Here is a 13,311-nt window from a genome sequence, read left to right on the forward strand (position 1 = left end):
CTCAGCAGTGCTCTGGTTAAAAATAATAATAAAAATAAAGCTATTTCTATTTCTTTCTTTCTTTCTTTGTTTTTTTAGTCATCACACTGCTTAGCTCTGGCTTATAGTAGTGTGGGGGCTTGAACCTGGGACTCTGGAAGCTCAGGTATGAGAGTCTCTTTGCGTAACTATTATGCTATCTACCTCCACCCTAAAACTATTTCTTGCCATGGTTATAATCCAAATGATGGAGAATTCAGAAGACTTAGTATTTCAGTTGGGTTTAATTAGAGTATATGCCTAAGAGCAAAATTGCTGGTTTATACAGTAATTCCTTGTTTAACTTTCTAATGAACCACTTTTTCAACAGAAGCTATAGCATTTTACATCCCCACCATCAGTGTCTGAGAGTTTTATTTTTATATATATCCTCCTTAAAACAAGTTGCTTTTCCTTTAAAAAAAAAAAAAAAAAGGATAGCAGTCAAGGATGCAGCTCTGTGATGAGAGTACATGCTGCACACATGAGAAGCTTTGTGCTTGATCCCCAGCACCACAAAAATAAATAGGTAGACATCACAGTGGATGTGCAGTGGGACCTCACTGCAGTTTTGATTTGCACTTCCAGAATGACTACCAGTGTAGCTCATCTTTCTGTAGGTGTGGCCATGTGGGTCTCTTTTGGAGCTCCAAGCACTGTTCAGCTTGGGTTTATGGTGGTCTGGAGACTCAGCTCTTGAGTGCCAGGGCTAAGGCATTTGATTTTAGCCAGTGCTTGATGAAAAACACTCTCTTCAGTTTTTAAGTTGATGACTGATTAAGGCAGCATTTTTAAAAAATAAAGCGTCCTCCTGTGTTGTGATATTTAGGATTTTAAAATCACTTATTTATGAGTTGGGTGGTAGCACAGTGGGTTAAGCGTACGCAGCACAAAGCCAAGGACCAGCTTAAGGATCCCTGTTCAAGCCCCTGGCTCCCCACCTGCAGGGGAGTTGCTTCATAAGCAGTGAAGCAGGTCTGCAGGTGTTTCTCTCCCCCTCTGTCTTCCCCTCCTCTCTCCATTTCTCTTTGTCCTATCCAATAACAGCGACAATAAGAACTACAGCAGTAAAGGGAATAAATAATTTTTTTTTAAATTTTAGAAATAACTTATTCATAAAACAAAAGCTTTTTTTTTTTTTCCTTTGCTCTTCTTTTCAGTAAGTGTTACATACGGCATTTCTGGGAGACTTCTCATGAAACCTTACATTTCCTTTTTTAAAGCAAGAACCATTTATTATCACTCCTCATGCAGTATGTTTATTATTATTATTATTATTATTATTATTATTATTATTATTATTTAGAAAGAAAGGAGGGGACAGAGAGCGAGAGCCATCTTTGTAAGGAAAAGGACAGCTAAGTATCTTCTCTAAAACTAAATGTTTATGCCTTTGTTTTCTAGATTCAAGACTGGCAAAGTATGTACCAGTCCACACATATTCCAATACCAAAGTTCACTCCTGTGGATGAGTCTGTAACATTTATTGGCCGACTCTGCAGAGAAATTTTGCGGATCACTGACCCAAAGTAGGTTTACCAGAGTTTTACTGGGCCAATGGCACCATGGACAGTAACGCCTTCTAACATATATTTCTAAGCATATATTCAAACTCCTTCTGAAACTCTCTCTGTGTGTGTGTGTGTGTGTGTCAGTGTGTATGAGTATGTGTGTCCGAGTGTTTGTGTGTGTGAGTGTGTGTGTGTGTGTGTGTGAGAGAGAGAGAGAGAGAGAGAATATGTATGTGTGTATATTTTGTTTCATTTTGTTTTGACCTAATCCCTGCTCAGCTCTGGCTTTTCATGGGGCAGGAGATTGAACCTGAGACCGGAGGCTCAGGCATGACAGTCTTTTTCCATAAGCATTATATTGTCCCTTCCACCCTGAAACTGCACATTTTCCTCACTGAGGGAAAAGATTCCAATCCAAAGAAACAGCCTAGAATAAGCCTAAAGTTCATTTGACTGCCTTTTATTCTGTGTTCCTCTCGCCTTCCAACTAGCGGTTCTGCTCACTTCACCTGTGGACTCTGCCACATGGTGGTAACTATCCAACTGCGAATTGTGTGCCTGGAACTGTGGCCCCTCACCCACTGTAGTCACTGTGTTTGACATTTGTCAACTCATATGCTAAGTCCCTCCCTCCCTTCCTTCCTTGCTTTTTTTTTTTTTTTAGAATTTATTTATTTATTCATGAGAAAAATAGGCAGAGAGAAAAAGAACCAAACATCACTCTGGTACATGTGCTGCTGGGGACTGAACTCGGGACCTCATTGTTGAGAATCCAGTGCTTTATCCACTGCACCACCTCCTGGAACACAAAAGAAGTGTGCTGCAATTCTTTTTTTTTTTTTTTTTAACCAGAGCACTGTTCATCTCTGGCTTATGGTAGTGCAGGGGCTTGAACCTGGGACTTTGGAGCCTCAGGCATGAGAGTATGTTTGCATAACCATTATGCTATCTACCCTCCGCTTTCCTTCCTTCATTTTTTCATCTTTCCCAGAGTACTGGTCAGCTCTGGGGACAAGAAGATATGCTGTATTTCTCAGTAAGGATAGCTGAGCCCACCAAGGGAAGTGCAGGTTCATGCTTCTTTCTTGTGTCTACCCTGGGTCCATGCTCATGGACTGAAGGACTGTGGAGCTGCCCAGGGAGCAGTGGCACAGAAGTGCTCAGGGAATGTTGTCCACTGCCACCACCAGTCATACTTCTGAGATTCAAAGCAGTCATCTGATGGATGACCAGACCTGGTCTCCTCTGGGGTTCTGAGTTTTTTTGTTTTCATTTTAGAATGACATGTCACATTGACCAGCTGAACACTTGGTATGATTTGAAAACTCATCAGGAAGTGACCAGCAGCCGCCTCTTTTCAGAAATCCAAACCACTTTGGGGACTTTTGGTCTGAACGGGTTAGACAGACTTCTGTGTTTTATGATTGTCAAAGAGTTACAGGTGAGCTGTTTAAGTTTCTGCCACCCTGGGAGAAGTAGCCTCTGAGTTCCTGATTTTTGTTAGATAACAATTGATCAACATACTACTATCATGGATAGACTTTTTATGAACTTTATTTTTGGAAAAGAAGACTCTGAAACCAGAAATTCATCCTAGTAGGGGTGTTTCTTCATATATATATAATTTTATTGATTGATTGATTGATCTTTTACATATTATTTATTTTATTTTAATGAGAGATACAGAATGAAAGGCCAGCGCCCAGCTCAGCTCTGGCTTATGATGGTGCTGGGGATAGAACCTGGGACCACAGAGCCTCAGGCATAAAAGTCTTCTGCAGACCCAGTGTGCTGTCTCCCCAGTTCAGTAGGGTGTTTCTAGCAGGACCTGGAAGTTGGTATTTCTTGTAGTTTAGGCTGCTATGTGTTCATTTGATCTAATTGGGATATCAACTCATCTTTCAGTTGTTTGAGTTTTTTGACCATACCTCCTTGTTTTAGAATTTCCTCAGTATGTTTCAGAAAGTCATCCTGAGAGACAGGACTGTTCAAGATACTTTAAAAACCCTCATGAATGCTGTCAGCCCCCTAAAAAGTATTGTGGGTAAGTGCTCTGGTACTAGCCTGAGTGGAGACAACTCTGCTGTCTTTACAAACTTACTAAATAGAAACATTTTAACCTTTCAGCAAATTCGAATAAAATTTATTTTTCTGCAATTGCCAAAACACAGAAGATTTGGACATCTTACCTCGAGGCTATAATGAAGGTATGTAGTGGGAGAGAGGGTAATAATTAATACTTTACTACTTATTTATGTATTTATTATTTTCCTAAAATTTGTCCAGAGGAACACTTAAATTTATCATTGTACCTAAATCCACTTGGTTTTGTTGTTGTTGTTGTTTTGCCTCCAGGGTTATGGCTGGGGCTCGCTGGGGCTCGGTGCCTGCACTGTGAATCACTGCTCCTGGAGGCCATTTTGCCCATTCTGTTGTCCTTGTTGATTCACTTGCTTTTTATCTTCTTTTCTGTGTCTGCTCTTAACTGCTTCTTATTAGCTTGAAGAAAATTATGTGTTTTCAAATGGCTTTTGACAAGAGTAGCTTTCACATAGGTAGTAAAAATTTTCCTACTTCAGTAATACTCTGTCCTTTCATAACTGGCTTATTTAATTATAGAGCCCTGTAAGTTGGACTTGCTGGTAACTAACTCTCAGTGTGTTTGCTGCCAACATTGTGTCTAAGTCAGTGATCTTTACTTACTGAATTTAATGCACCCGAAGGTGAACTTGTCTTTTGGTTTTTTTTCTTTCAGAGCCATGGCCTAGTGCCACCTTTTTTTTAAATTTTTTTATATTTATTTATTTTCCCTTTTGTTGCCCTTTTTGTTTTATTGTTATAGTTATTATTGTTGTTGTTATTAATGTCGCCGTTGTTAGAACCAAGAGAAATGAAGAGAGAAGGGAAAAACAGAGTGGGGAAGAGAAAGACACCTGCTGACCTGCTTCACTGCCTATAAAGCGACTCCCCTACAGGTGGAGAGCCGGGAGTTCAAACCGGGACCCTTTCCCCAGTCCTTGCACTTCACGCCACCTATGCTTAACCCGCTGCACTACCGCCCGACTCCCTAGTGATTTTAGACATAGAGAAGCAGAGGGGGTTGTGGGGAGGAGAGGAGGACATACCAGCAACAGGGTTTCTCTGAAGCCCTAGCATCCTCATGTGGTCCTGGGGTCACACTGGACCAGCGTGCTGTGCACTGTGCAGTAGTGAGGATGGCCATGAGCTGCCTGTGGCTGCTGACCACTTAAAAGGAACTTCAAAACGAGAAAGAGAACTTTAAGTCTTACTTCATTTTAATCAGTTTAAATACTGATACTTTTCTTAAATAAAAGATTTATTCTGTCTGTATAAATAGTATTCAGTTGGTAGAGTTGCTGAAGTGGTAACCTGGCTTCTGTCTCTCCTGTCTCTTTCTCTCTCATGTGAAATTTAAAATAAAACTTTAAAAAGGATTTTTCTAGGAAAAAAAATGTCAGGGAGGTGGTACAGTGGATAAAGCACTAGATTCTTAAGCATGAGGTCATGAGTTAAATCCCTGGCAGCACGTGTCTGGTTCTTTCTCTCCTCCTATCTTTCTCATTAATAAGTAAATAAAATCTTTTTTAAAAAGATTTTCTGTGGGCCAGTGAAACAGTTCATGCGGACAGTACACTGCTTTGCCGTGAGTGCAGCCCAGGTGGAGCCTGGTCCCGCACTGAAGGAAGCTTGGGCGCTGAGTTTTCTTTTACTCTCTTTTTGTATCCTTAAAAAAAAAAAAATGGTTTCTTGCAACCAAGGAGGTCACACAGTCAATAGAGCACTTGACCTATGAGCCTGAGGTCCTGAGTTCTATCCCCAGTATCACATATGCCAGAATGATATTCTGGTTCTTTCTCCCCCTACTGATTAATTAATTCTAAGAAAAAGATTTCTAGGGGCTGGGCAGTACCACGGTGGATTAAGTGCACAGGGTGAGAAGTGCAAGGACTGGCTCGAGGTTTGTTCGAGCCCCCAGCTCCCCATTTGCAGGGGCGTCACTTCAGGTCTGCAGGTGTCTGTCTTTCTCTCCCCCTCTCTGTCTTCCCCTCCTCTCTCAATTTCTCTCTGTCCTATCAAAAAAAAAAAAAAAAGATTTCTTACTTCAAATAGCTTTCTTTTCTTTTCTTTTTTTTGGCCTCCAGGATTATTACTAGGGCTCGGTGCCTGTACTACAAACCCACTGCTGGAGGCTTTTTTCCCATTTTGTTGCCCTTGTCCTTGTTGTTGCCATTGATGTTGTAGGATAGGACAGAGAGAAATAGATTGAGAGAGGAGGGGGAGAGAAAGACAGACACCTACAGACCTGCTTTACCACTTTTGAAGTGACTCCACTGCAGGTGGGGAGCTGGGTGCTTGAACTGGGATCCTTATGCCGGTCCTTGCACTTCAAGCCATGTGCACTTAACCCGCTGAGCTAACACCCAACCCCTGCTTTTTTTTTTTTTTTTTGGAGGGGGACATATAGCCTACTAAGAATTCTAGTCAAGGGTAATGCCTTTGAAGTCACTGAATATATTTTACTTTTTATTATTTTATTTAATTAATTGAGTTTTTAGCCAGAGCACTGCTTAGCTCTGGCTTATGGTGGTGTGGGGCATTGAATCTGAGACCTTGGAGCCTAAGATACAAGAGTCTCTTTGCATAACCATTATTCTATCTAACCCACCCTTGGATATGTTGTTGTTTTTCTCAACACTCATTGATTTAACTTGTTATTATTATTATTTTTTAGTGATTTAATATTGATTTATGGAACCATAAGATAACAAGGGTGTATATAACTCCACACCACTCCCACCACCAGAGTTCTGTGTCCTCATCCCCTCCACTGGAAACTGCAGTGGTTCTCCCAAGGTCACAGATATGGGCTGACTATTATTTCTATAATATGATGCTGACTATAATGTTAATCCTTCCAATGAAAAAAAAGGGGGGGTTTGGAGGGGTAGATAGCATAATGGTTATGCAAAGAGACTCTCATACCTAAGGCTTCAAAGTCCGAGGTCAATCCCGTGCACCACCATAAACCAGAGCTAAGCAGTGCGATGATAAAAAAAAAATTAAATTAATAAAATAATAAAAAGTAAAATATATTCAATGACTTCAAAGGCATTCACTTTGTATTTCCTATTCTTTATCCCTCTGGGAGCATGGACCCAGGGTCATTATGGGATGCAGAAGGTGGAAGGTCTGGCTTCTGTAATTGCTTCCCCGCTGAACATGGGTGTTGGCAAGTTGATCCATATTCCCAGCCTGTCTCTCTCTTTCCCTAGTAGGGCAGGGCTCTGGGGAAGGGGGGCCTCCAGGACACATAGGTGGAGTCGTCTGCCCAGGGAAGTCAGATTGGCATCATGGTAGCATCTGGAACCTGGTGGCAGAGTAATGAAACTGGAGGGTTGACATTCCAGACCTGACGTCTCTAGACACAGTCTGAAGTGAAACATGCCGAGGTGGTGTTCAAGATATTCTTTATCTTTCTTGTCCACAGGTTGGGCAGATTCAGATTCTAAGACAACAGATTGCCAATGAATTAAATTACTCTTGTCGCTTTGACTCCAAACATCTGTCAGCTGCTCTGGAGAATCTCAATAAGTAAGTGCCAGCGTCTGAGCCCAGTCTGCTCAGCATTGGGTCAATTCCCAGCTCCTCCTTCAGTTCTTTTTTGATCAGAAGCTCCCTGAGCTCACAGACCTCCTTGTGGGTAGGCAGATTTTCTTTCAAATCAGTTGTCCACTTAGTGTTGTCCACTGATTGCTGTCTCTGATTTTTTTCTAATGATTTTTAAAAATTTTTATTTATTCCCTTTTGTTGTACTTGTTGTTTTATTGTTGTAGTTATTGTTGTTATTAATGTTGTCATTGTTGGACAGAGAGAAATGGATAGAGGAGGGCAAGACAGAGAGGGGGAGAGAAAGACAGACACCTGCAGACCAGCTTCACCGCTTGTGAAGTGACTCCCTTGCAGGTGGGGAGCCAGGGGCTCAAACCGGGATCCTTATGCTGATCCTTGTGCTTTGTGCCACGTGCGCTTAACCAGCTGCGCTACCGCCTTACTCCCTGTCTCTGCTTTCTGTGCACACTCTCACTAAATAGATGGGCACTATTTCCAGATGATGTTTATTAAACTTATACATGCTAGAAGCTCTGCCAGGTGCTTGCTCCAATTGGGAAAGCAATTCCTACCATGTTTACAGCTGACTCTCTGCATATTCAGAGGGTGGTTAAAACTATGTGGCAAAACTAGCATCTCCTGTACCTGATCCACAATCCCTTCATTTCCGGCTCTCTGCTTCAAGGCTGGTAACTCATGAGTACTGGTCAGTAAGTCAGTTTTTACCTTCATTTCAGGCTCTCTGCTTCAAGGCTGGTAACTCATGATTACTGGTCAGCAAGTCAGTCCTTTACCTTCATTTCAGGCTCTCTGCTTCAAGGCTGGTAACTCATGATTACTGGTCAGTAAGTCAGTTTTTACCTTCATTTCAGGCTCTCTGCTTAAAGGCTGGTAACTCATGAGTACTGGTCACTAAGTCAGTTTTTACCTTCATTTCAGGCTCTCTGCTTCAAGGCTGGTAACTCATGTTTACTGGTCAGTAAGTCAGTTTTTACCTTCATTTCAGGCTCTCTGCTTCAAGGCTGGTAACTCATGAGTACTGGTCAGTAAGTCAGTTTTTACCTTCATTTCTGGCTCTCTGCTTCAAGGCTGGTAACTCATGATTACTGGCCAGCAAGTCAGTCCTTTTCCTTCATTTCCGGCTCTCTGCTTCAAGCCTGGTAACTCATGAATACTGGTCAGTAAGTCAGTCCTTTACATTCATTTCAGGATCTCTGCTTCTAGGCTGGTAACTCATGATTACTGGTCAGTAAGTCAGTTTTTACCTTCATTTCAGGCTCTCTGCTTCAAGGCTGGTAACTCATGATTACTGGTCACTAAGTCAGTTTTTACCTTCATTTCAGGCTCTGCTTCAAGGCTCGTAACTTATGATTACTGGTCAGTAAGTCAGTTTTTTGTTGTTGTTTATTTAAATATTTATTTATTTTCCCTTTTGTTGCCCTTGTTGTTTAACATTGTTGTGGTAATTGATGTCATTGTTGTTGGATAGGACAGACAGAAATGGAGAGAGGAGGGGAAGACAGAGGGGGAGAGAAAGATAGACACCTGCAGACTTGCTTCACCACCTGTGAAGCAACTCCCCTGCAGGTGGGGAGCCGGGGGCTCGAACCGGGATCCTTACGTCGGTCCTTGCGCTTTGCGCCACATGCGCTTAACCCACTGCGCCACCACCCGACTCCCAGTAAGTCAGTTTTTAACCTTCATTTCAGGCTCTCTGCTTCAAGGTTGGGTCAGGAAGTCAGTATTTACCTCCATTTCAGGCTCTCTGCTTCAAGGCTGATAACTCATGTTTACTGGTCAGTAAGTCAGTCCTTTACCTTCATTTCAGGCTCTCTGCTTCAAGGCTGGTAACTCATGATTAATGGTCAGTAAATCAGTTTTTACCTTCATTTCAGGCTCTCTGCTTCAAGGCTTGTTGGTATGCATGAGACTCCTTCTGTTTCATTTGGTTTAAATCCCCCCTGCTTAACACTATTCTATTTACATAACCACTTCATTCTATTTACATAACCACTGTTAGCAAGTACCACCTTCCCTCCAGGGCATTTGTGGTTCAGTGATAGGATTCTCACCTGCTCCACCCCCTTCCTTGTCACACTCTGATTTTCGCCAGTCACTTTTCTCTTTACCCTCTCTATGTCACATCCTGTTTCCACCCTACTTGGGAAGTATATATAAAGACAGCATTGTGAGTTAGAGTACTGTACTTTACCTTGAGTTTAGCTTAGCTCGGCTTAGATTGTGCTGCGTCCTGCATGAATAAAGAGATACTGCCTACAGCTCAACTATGAGTCCCTGGTCGTCTGTTACCTGCCTGTGAAGCCAGCCCGGAGAAAACAACATAACCCTTCGAAAACAACAAGGCTGGTAATTCATGTTCACTGGTCAGTAAATCAGTTTTTACCTTCATTTCCGGCTCTCTGCTTCAAGGCTGGTAACTCATGAGTACTGGTCAGTAAGTCAGTCCTTTACCTTCATTTCAGGCTCTCTGCTTCAAGGCTGGGAACTCATGAGTACTGGTCACTAAGTCAGTTTTTACCTTCATTTCAGGCTCTCTGTTTCAAGGCTGGTAACATGATTACTGGTCACTAAGTCAGTTTTTACCTTCATTTCATGCTCTCTGCTTCAATGCTGGGAACTCATGTTTACTGGTCAGTAAGTTAATTTTTACCTTCATTTCAGGCTCTCTGCTTCAATGGTGGTAACTCATGAGTACTGGTCAGTAAGTCAGTTTTTACCTTCATTTCAGGCTCTCTGCTTCAAGGCTGGGAACTCATGATTACTGGTCAGTCAGTCAGTCCTTTACCTTTATTTCAGGCTCTCTGCTTCAAGGCTGGTAACTCATGAGTACTGGTCAGCAAGTCAGTTTTTACGTTCATTTCAGGCTCTCTGCTTCAAGGCTGGCAACTCATGATTACTAGTCAGTAAGTCCGTTCTTTTGACAAACTGGGTGTTGGAAATAAATCCATCAACTCAACAATTTTGTAAAAGGATTTAACTTGAGTTCACTCCAAAAGATTCTGCCTCTTAGCTTTTCACTTGGTGCCAGTTACAGGTATGGAAGTTGAGAGTTGCAAGAATCAAGATGTCTTTTTTTCAGATAAAGAAATAAAGCCCTTAAAGATCAAACCACAGTTGTGTTAACTAAATATAAATTCACTTAATCTACAGTGCTGTTCCTTGTGTTGTCTGTCTGTTTTTATTCAGGGCTCTCCTGGCTGACATTGAAGCCCACTATCAGGACCCTTCTCTTCCTTACCCCAAAGAGGATAACACCCTCTTGTATGAAATCACAGCCTACCTGGAGGCAGCTGGCATACACAACCCTCTGAACAAGGTGACTGGCCTGACCCCTGATGGTGCAGTGGGAGGAAGTGTGGTACTGCAGCAGGTCAATGTGCTAAGTGCTTATGTGAGCAGGGCTTCAGGTCTAGTCCTTCCATCTCCAGCACACCCCCTTTGAGCTCTTCTTTCCACAAGTATATGAGGACAGTAACCTTTCCCCTCCTGACCACTTTCAGATTTGTGTGAGTGGCATTTTAACTCTGAAGTGGTTGCATCATGCCTACTTGCTCTAAGATGCCTACCTGTGTGCTGATAGTGGTCACTGTCATAGTGTAAGTCTGCTAACTTTCCCCTGCAATTCTGATCTCTAAAAGGCTTCTGAGAACTGAAGTGCTCTTCCTCAATTGGTGCCAGATCTCAATTTGCTGTCAGAACCTGTCCTGAACTGACATAAGGCTGTTTATGTACCTGGTCAGACTCCTGGCTCTGCTCACTGGTGAGCCTTAGGGAAGCCAGCAACCTCTAATCCTCAGTTCACTCACCTGCAAGGGCACATTTCACACGGTAGCTGTGAGTAGGAAACATCACCCAGGCTTGGGGTTCACATAGTCACAAGTTATTTGTTTGTTTTTTGTGGGGGTTGGCACCTTCTCTGCTCCAAGGCCAACTCTTTCTTTCTTTCTTTCTTTCTTTCTTTCTTTCTTTCTTTCTTTCTTTCTTTCTTTCCTTTATTGGGGAATTAATGTTTTACAGCTGACAGTAAATACAATGGTTTTTACACCCATAACATTTCCCAGTTTCCCACATAACAATACAACCCCCACTAGGTCCTTTTCCAGCCTGTGTCCTCTCCCCACCCAAAGTCTTTTACTTTGATGCAGTGCACCAGTGCCAGTGCAGGCCAACTCTTTCACTCTTTTTTTGATTTATTTATTTTTTGTCTTTTCTCTCTTTCTGTCTTCTTTTTTAAATTTCTTAATTGGGGGGTTAGTGTTTTACAGTTGATAGTAAATACAGTAGTTTTATATGTTATGTGGAAAACTGAGAAATGTTAGACATGTACAAACTATTGTCTTTACTGTCGGCTATTTTTATTAGTAGTGTTTGAGAAAAAGAGGCACTGCAGTACTACTCCCCCATCCATGGAGTTTTGAGAGTTGTAGATAAGGTGACTAAAATGTCTTCATTAATTCATGATTATGACTTCACCTTGGTGAGTTATTCTTTTTTAATTAATTTTTTTTATCAGAGCTCTGCTCAGCTCTGGACTTTGGAGCCTCAGGCATGAGTGTATCTGTGCAGAACCATTATGCTGTCTCTCCAGCCCTACATCCTGCTTGTGCACCCCTCACTGCTGTGTGGATCTTCTTGTTCTCCACCGTTCTCTTTCATTCCCTCCCTGCCGCACTTTGCTTTCCTCTCCCCTTGCTCACCACCTCCCTGTGCTCATGGCAGAGGACACGGGGGAGATAACTGCTCATCTGAGCCACGATCTCTCCTTCCAGTCACACACAGTGCAGGTACTTATGAGGAAAGGATTGCATGTCCAACCTGTTCTTTAGCTTCATATCAGTAGTATTAAAGAAGATCCTGAAGGCAAAGAATTAATTGAACCATCCTAGTTTTAGATAGACTAAACAGTAGACCAGAGTGAATGTTTTCTATTTGGAACTGTGCTTTATGGGACTGTGCAGTGTGAAGAAAGCATCAGTTGTGTTTCCTATCTCTTTCCAGATATATATAACAACAAAGCGTTTGCCCTACTTCCCAGTTGTCAACTTCCTATTTTTGATTGCCCAGTTGCCAAAACTTCAGTACAACAAAAACCTAGGTACTGTGTGACTTTTTATTGTTTACATTAAATAGCAATGGCATTAGATCAACATTTAACCAAATAGCTGTCTGTACAGAATGCTATGTCATATGTGAAATCTTTTCTTAAGTCATCTTTATTGTGATTAATAGTGATTTACAAGATTGTCAGATTGCAGGGTAGAACCACGCCGCACCCCCCACCAGAGTTCTATGTCCCCACCGTCCCAGTGATGACCACCACAGTTCTCACCGTCTTAGAGACATGTCTGTAAATTACTTGTTTGGAGGTCTCTGAAACACACTACTTTTTCCTGAAATATAGACAGTGCATTTAATATCAACTATATCTGTCAACAAGTGCAGAAGTAGGTAGTGCCCAAGAAATATCCTAAGGGGGCTAAAACATATGTACTTAGATTTGACTTAACCTCTTATCACAAAGTTGCAAGTGCAACTTTGACATTGGCCAGGTTACTGAACCTCTGAAGCTAATCAGATTCTTAACATTTTTAGTACTGACACAGAGCAAAGTGCTCAGTGAATACTAAACCCATTAAACTTTTCCTGTTCCCTCTGCTTTACTAGGAGAAGTTCGGAGTCTTCATATTTGAGCAGAAATTCTAAACAATAAAGTCAGCTTGGATTCATAAATTTCTTTCTCCCACTATCTTGATTTCTGCAGATTCTTTCTTGTAATACTATTCATAATCTTTAAATGGCTTTTGTATAGGGTGGTTCAGAGTATTTAATATACTATGCTTCCAATAACAGAAGTCAGTTAAAGGTAATTATTTTTGTCTTGGTAAAAGGTTTTTCCTTTTTACCCATTGTGTTTTTTATCAGTGATTTAATAATAGTTTACAAGATTAAGAGATAACAGGGTTATACTCCCACACTCACCACCAAAGTTCTATGACCTCACCCCACCATAAACACTTTATATATAAACTTTTCCTTATCTGGAAACTTTTATACAATAATATATGTTTCATCTTTAATTTTTTCTGCAATTACATACATTAATTGTATAACCCAAAAGAAGTAGTGATAG

The 13,311-nt window shown here is 41.5% G+C and overlaps 1 protein-coding gene across 4 annotated transcripts in view; it reads left to right on the forward strand.

Moving 5' to 3' along the window:
• WASHC5 (WASH complex subunit 5) overlaps nucleotides 1–13,311 on the forward strand; it is a 106,742-nt gene that overhangs the window by 78,554 nt on the left and 14,877 nt on the right. For 3 of the 4 annotated variants that reach the window (XM_060201575.1, XM_060201593.1, XM_060201584.1), the window contains exons 20-26: nucleotides 1,423–1,547; nucleotides 2,808–2,970; nucleotides 3,471–3,573; nucleotides 3,657–3,736; nucleotides 7,039–7,142; nucleotides 10,332–10,497; nucleotides 12,180–12,276. In XM_060201575.1, coding sequence (XP_060057558.1) covers nucleotides 1,423–1,547; nucleotides 2,808–2,970; nucleotides 3,471–3,573; nucleotides 3,657–3,736; nucleotides 7,039–7,142; nucleotides 10,332–10,497; nucleotides 12,180–12,276 — 838 coding nt within the window. The remainder of the gene's footprint in view (nucleotides 1–1,422; nucleotides 1,548–2,807; nucleotides 2,971–3,470; nucleotides 3,574–3,656; nucleotides 3,737–7,038; nucleotides 7,143–10,331; nucleotides 10,498–12,179; nucleotides 12,277–13,311) is intronic. The other variant, XM_016195015.2, reaches the window with a different exon arrangement.

Source organism: Erinaceus europaeus, chromosome 1 (genome assembly GCF_950295315.1).
Source record: "Erinaceus europaeus chromosome 1, mEriEur2.1, whole genome shotgun sequence".
NCBI lineage: Eukaryota > Metazoa > Chordata > Mammalia > Eulipotyphla > Erinaceidae > Erinaceus > Erinaceus europaeus.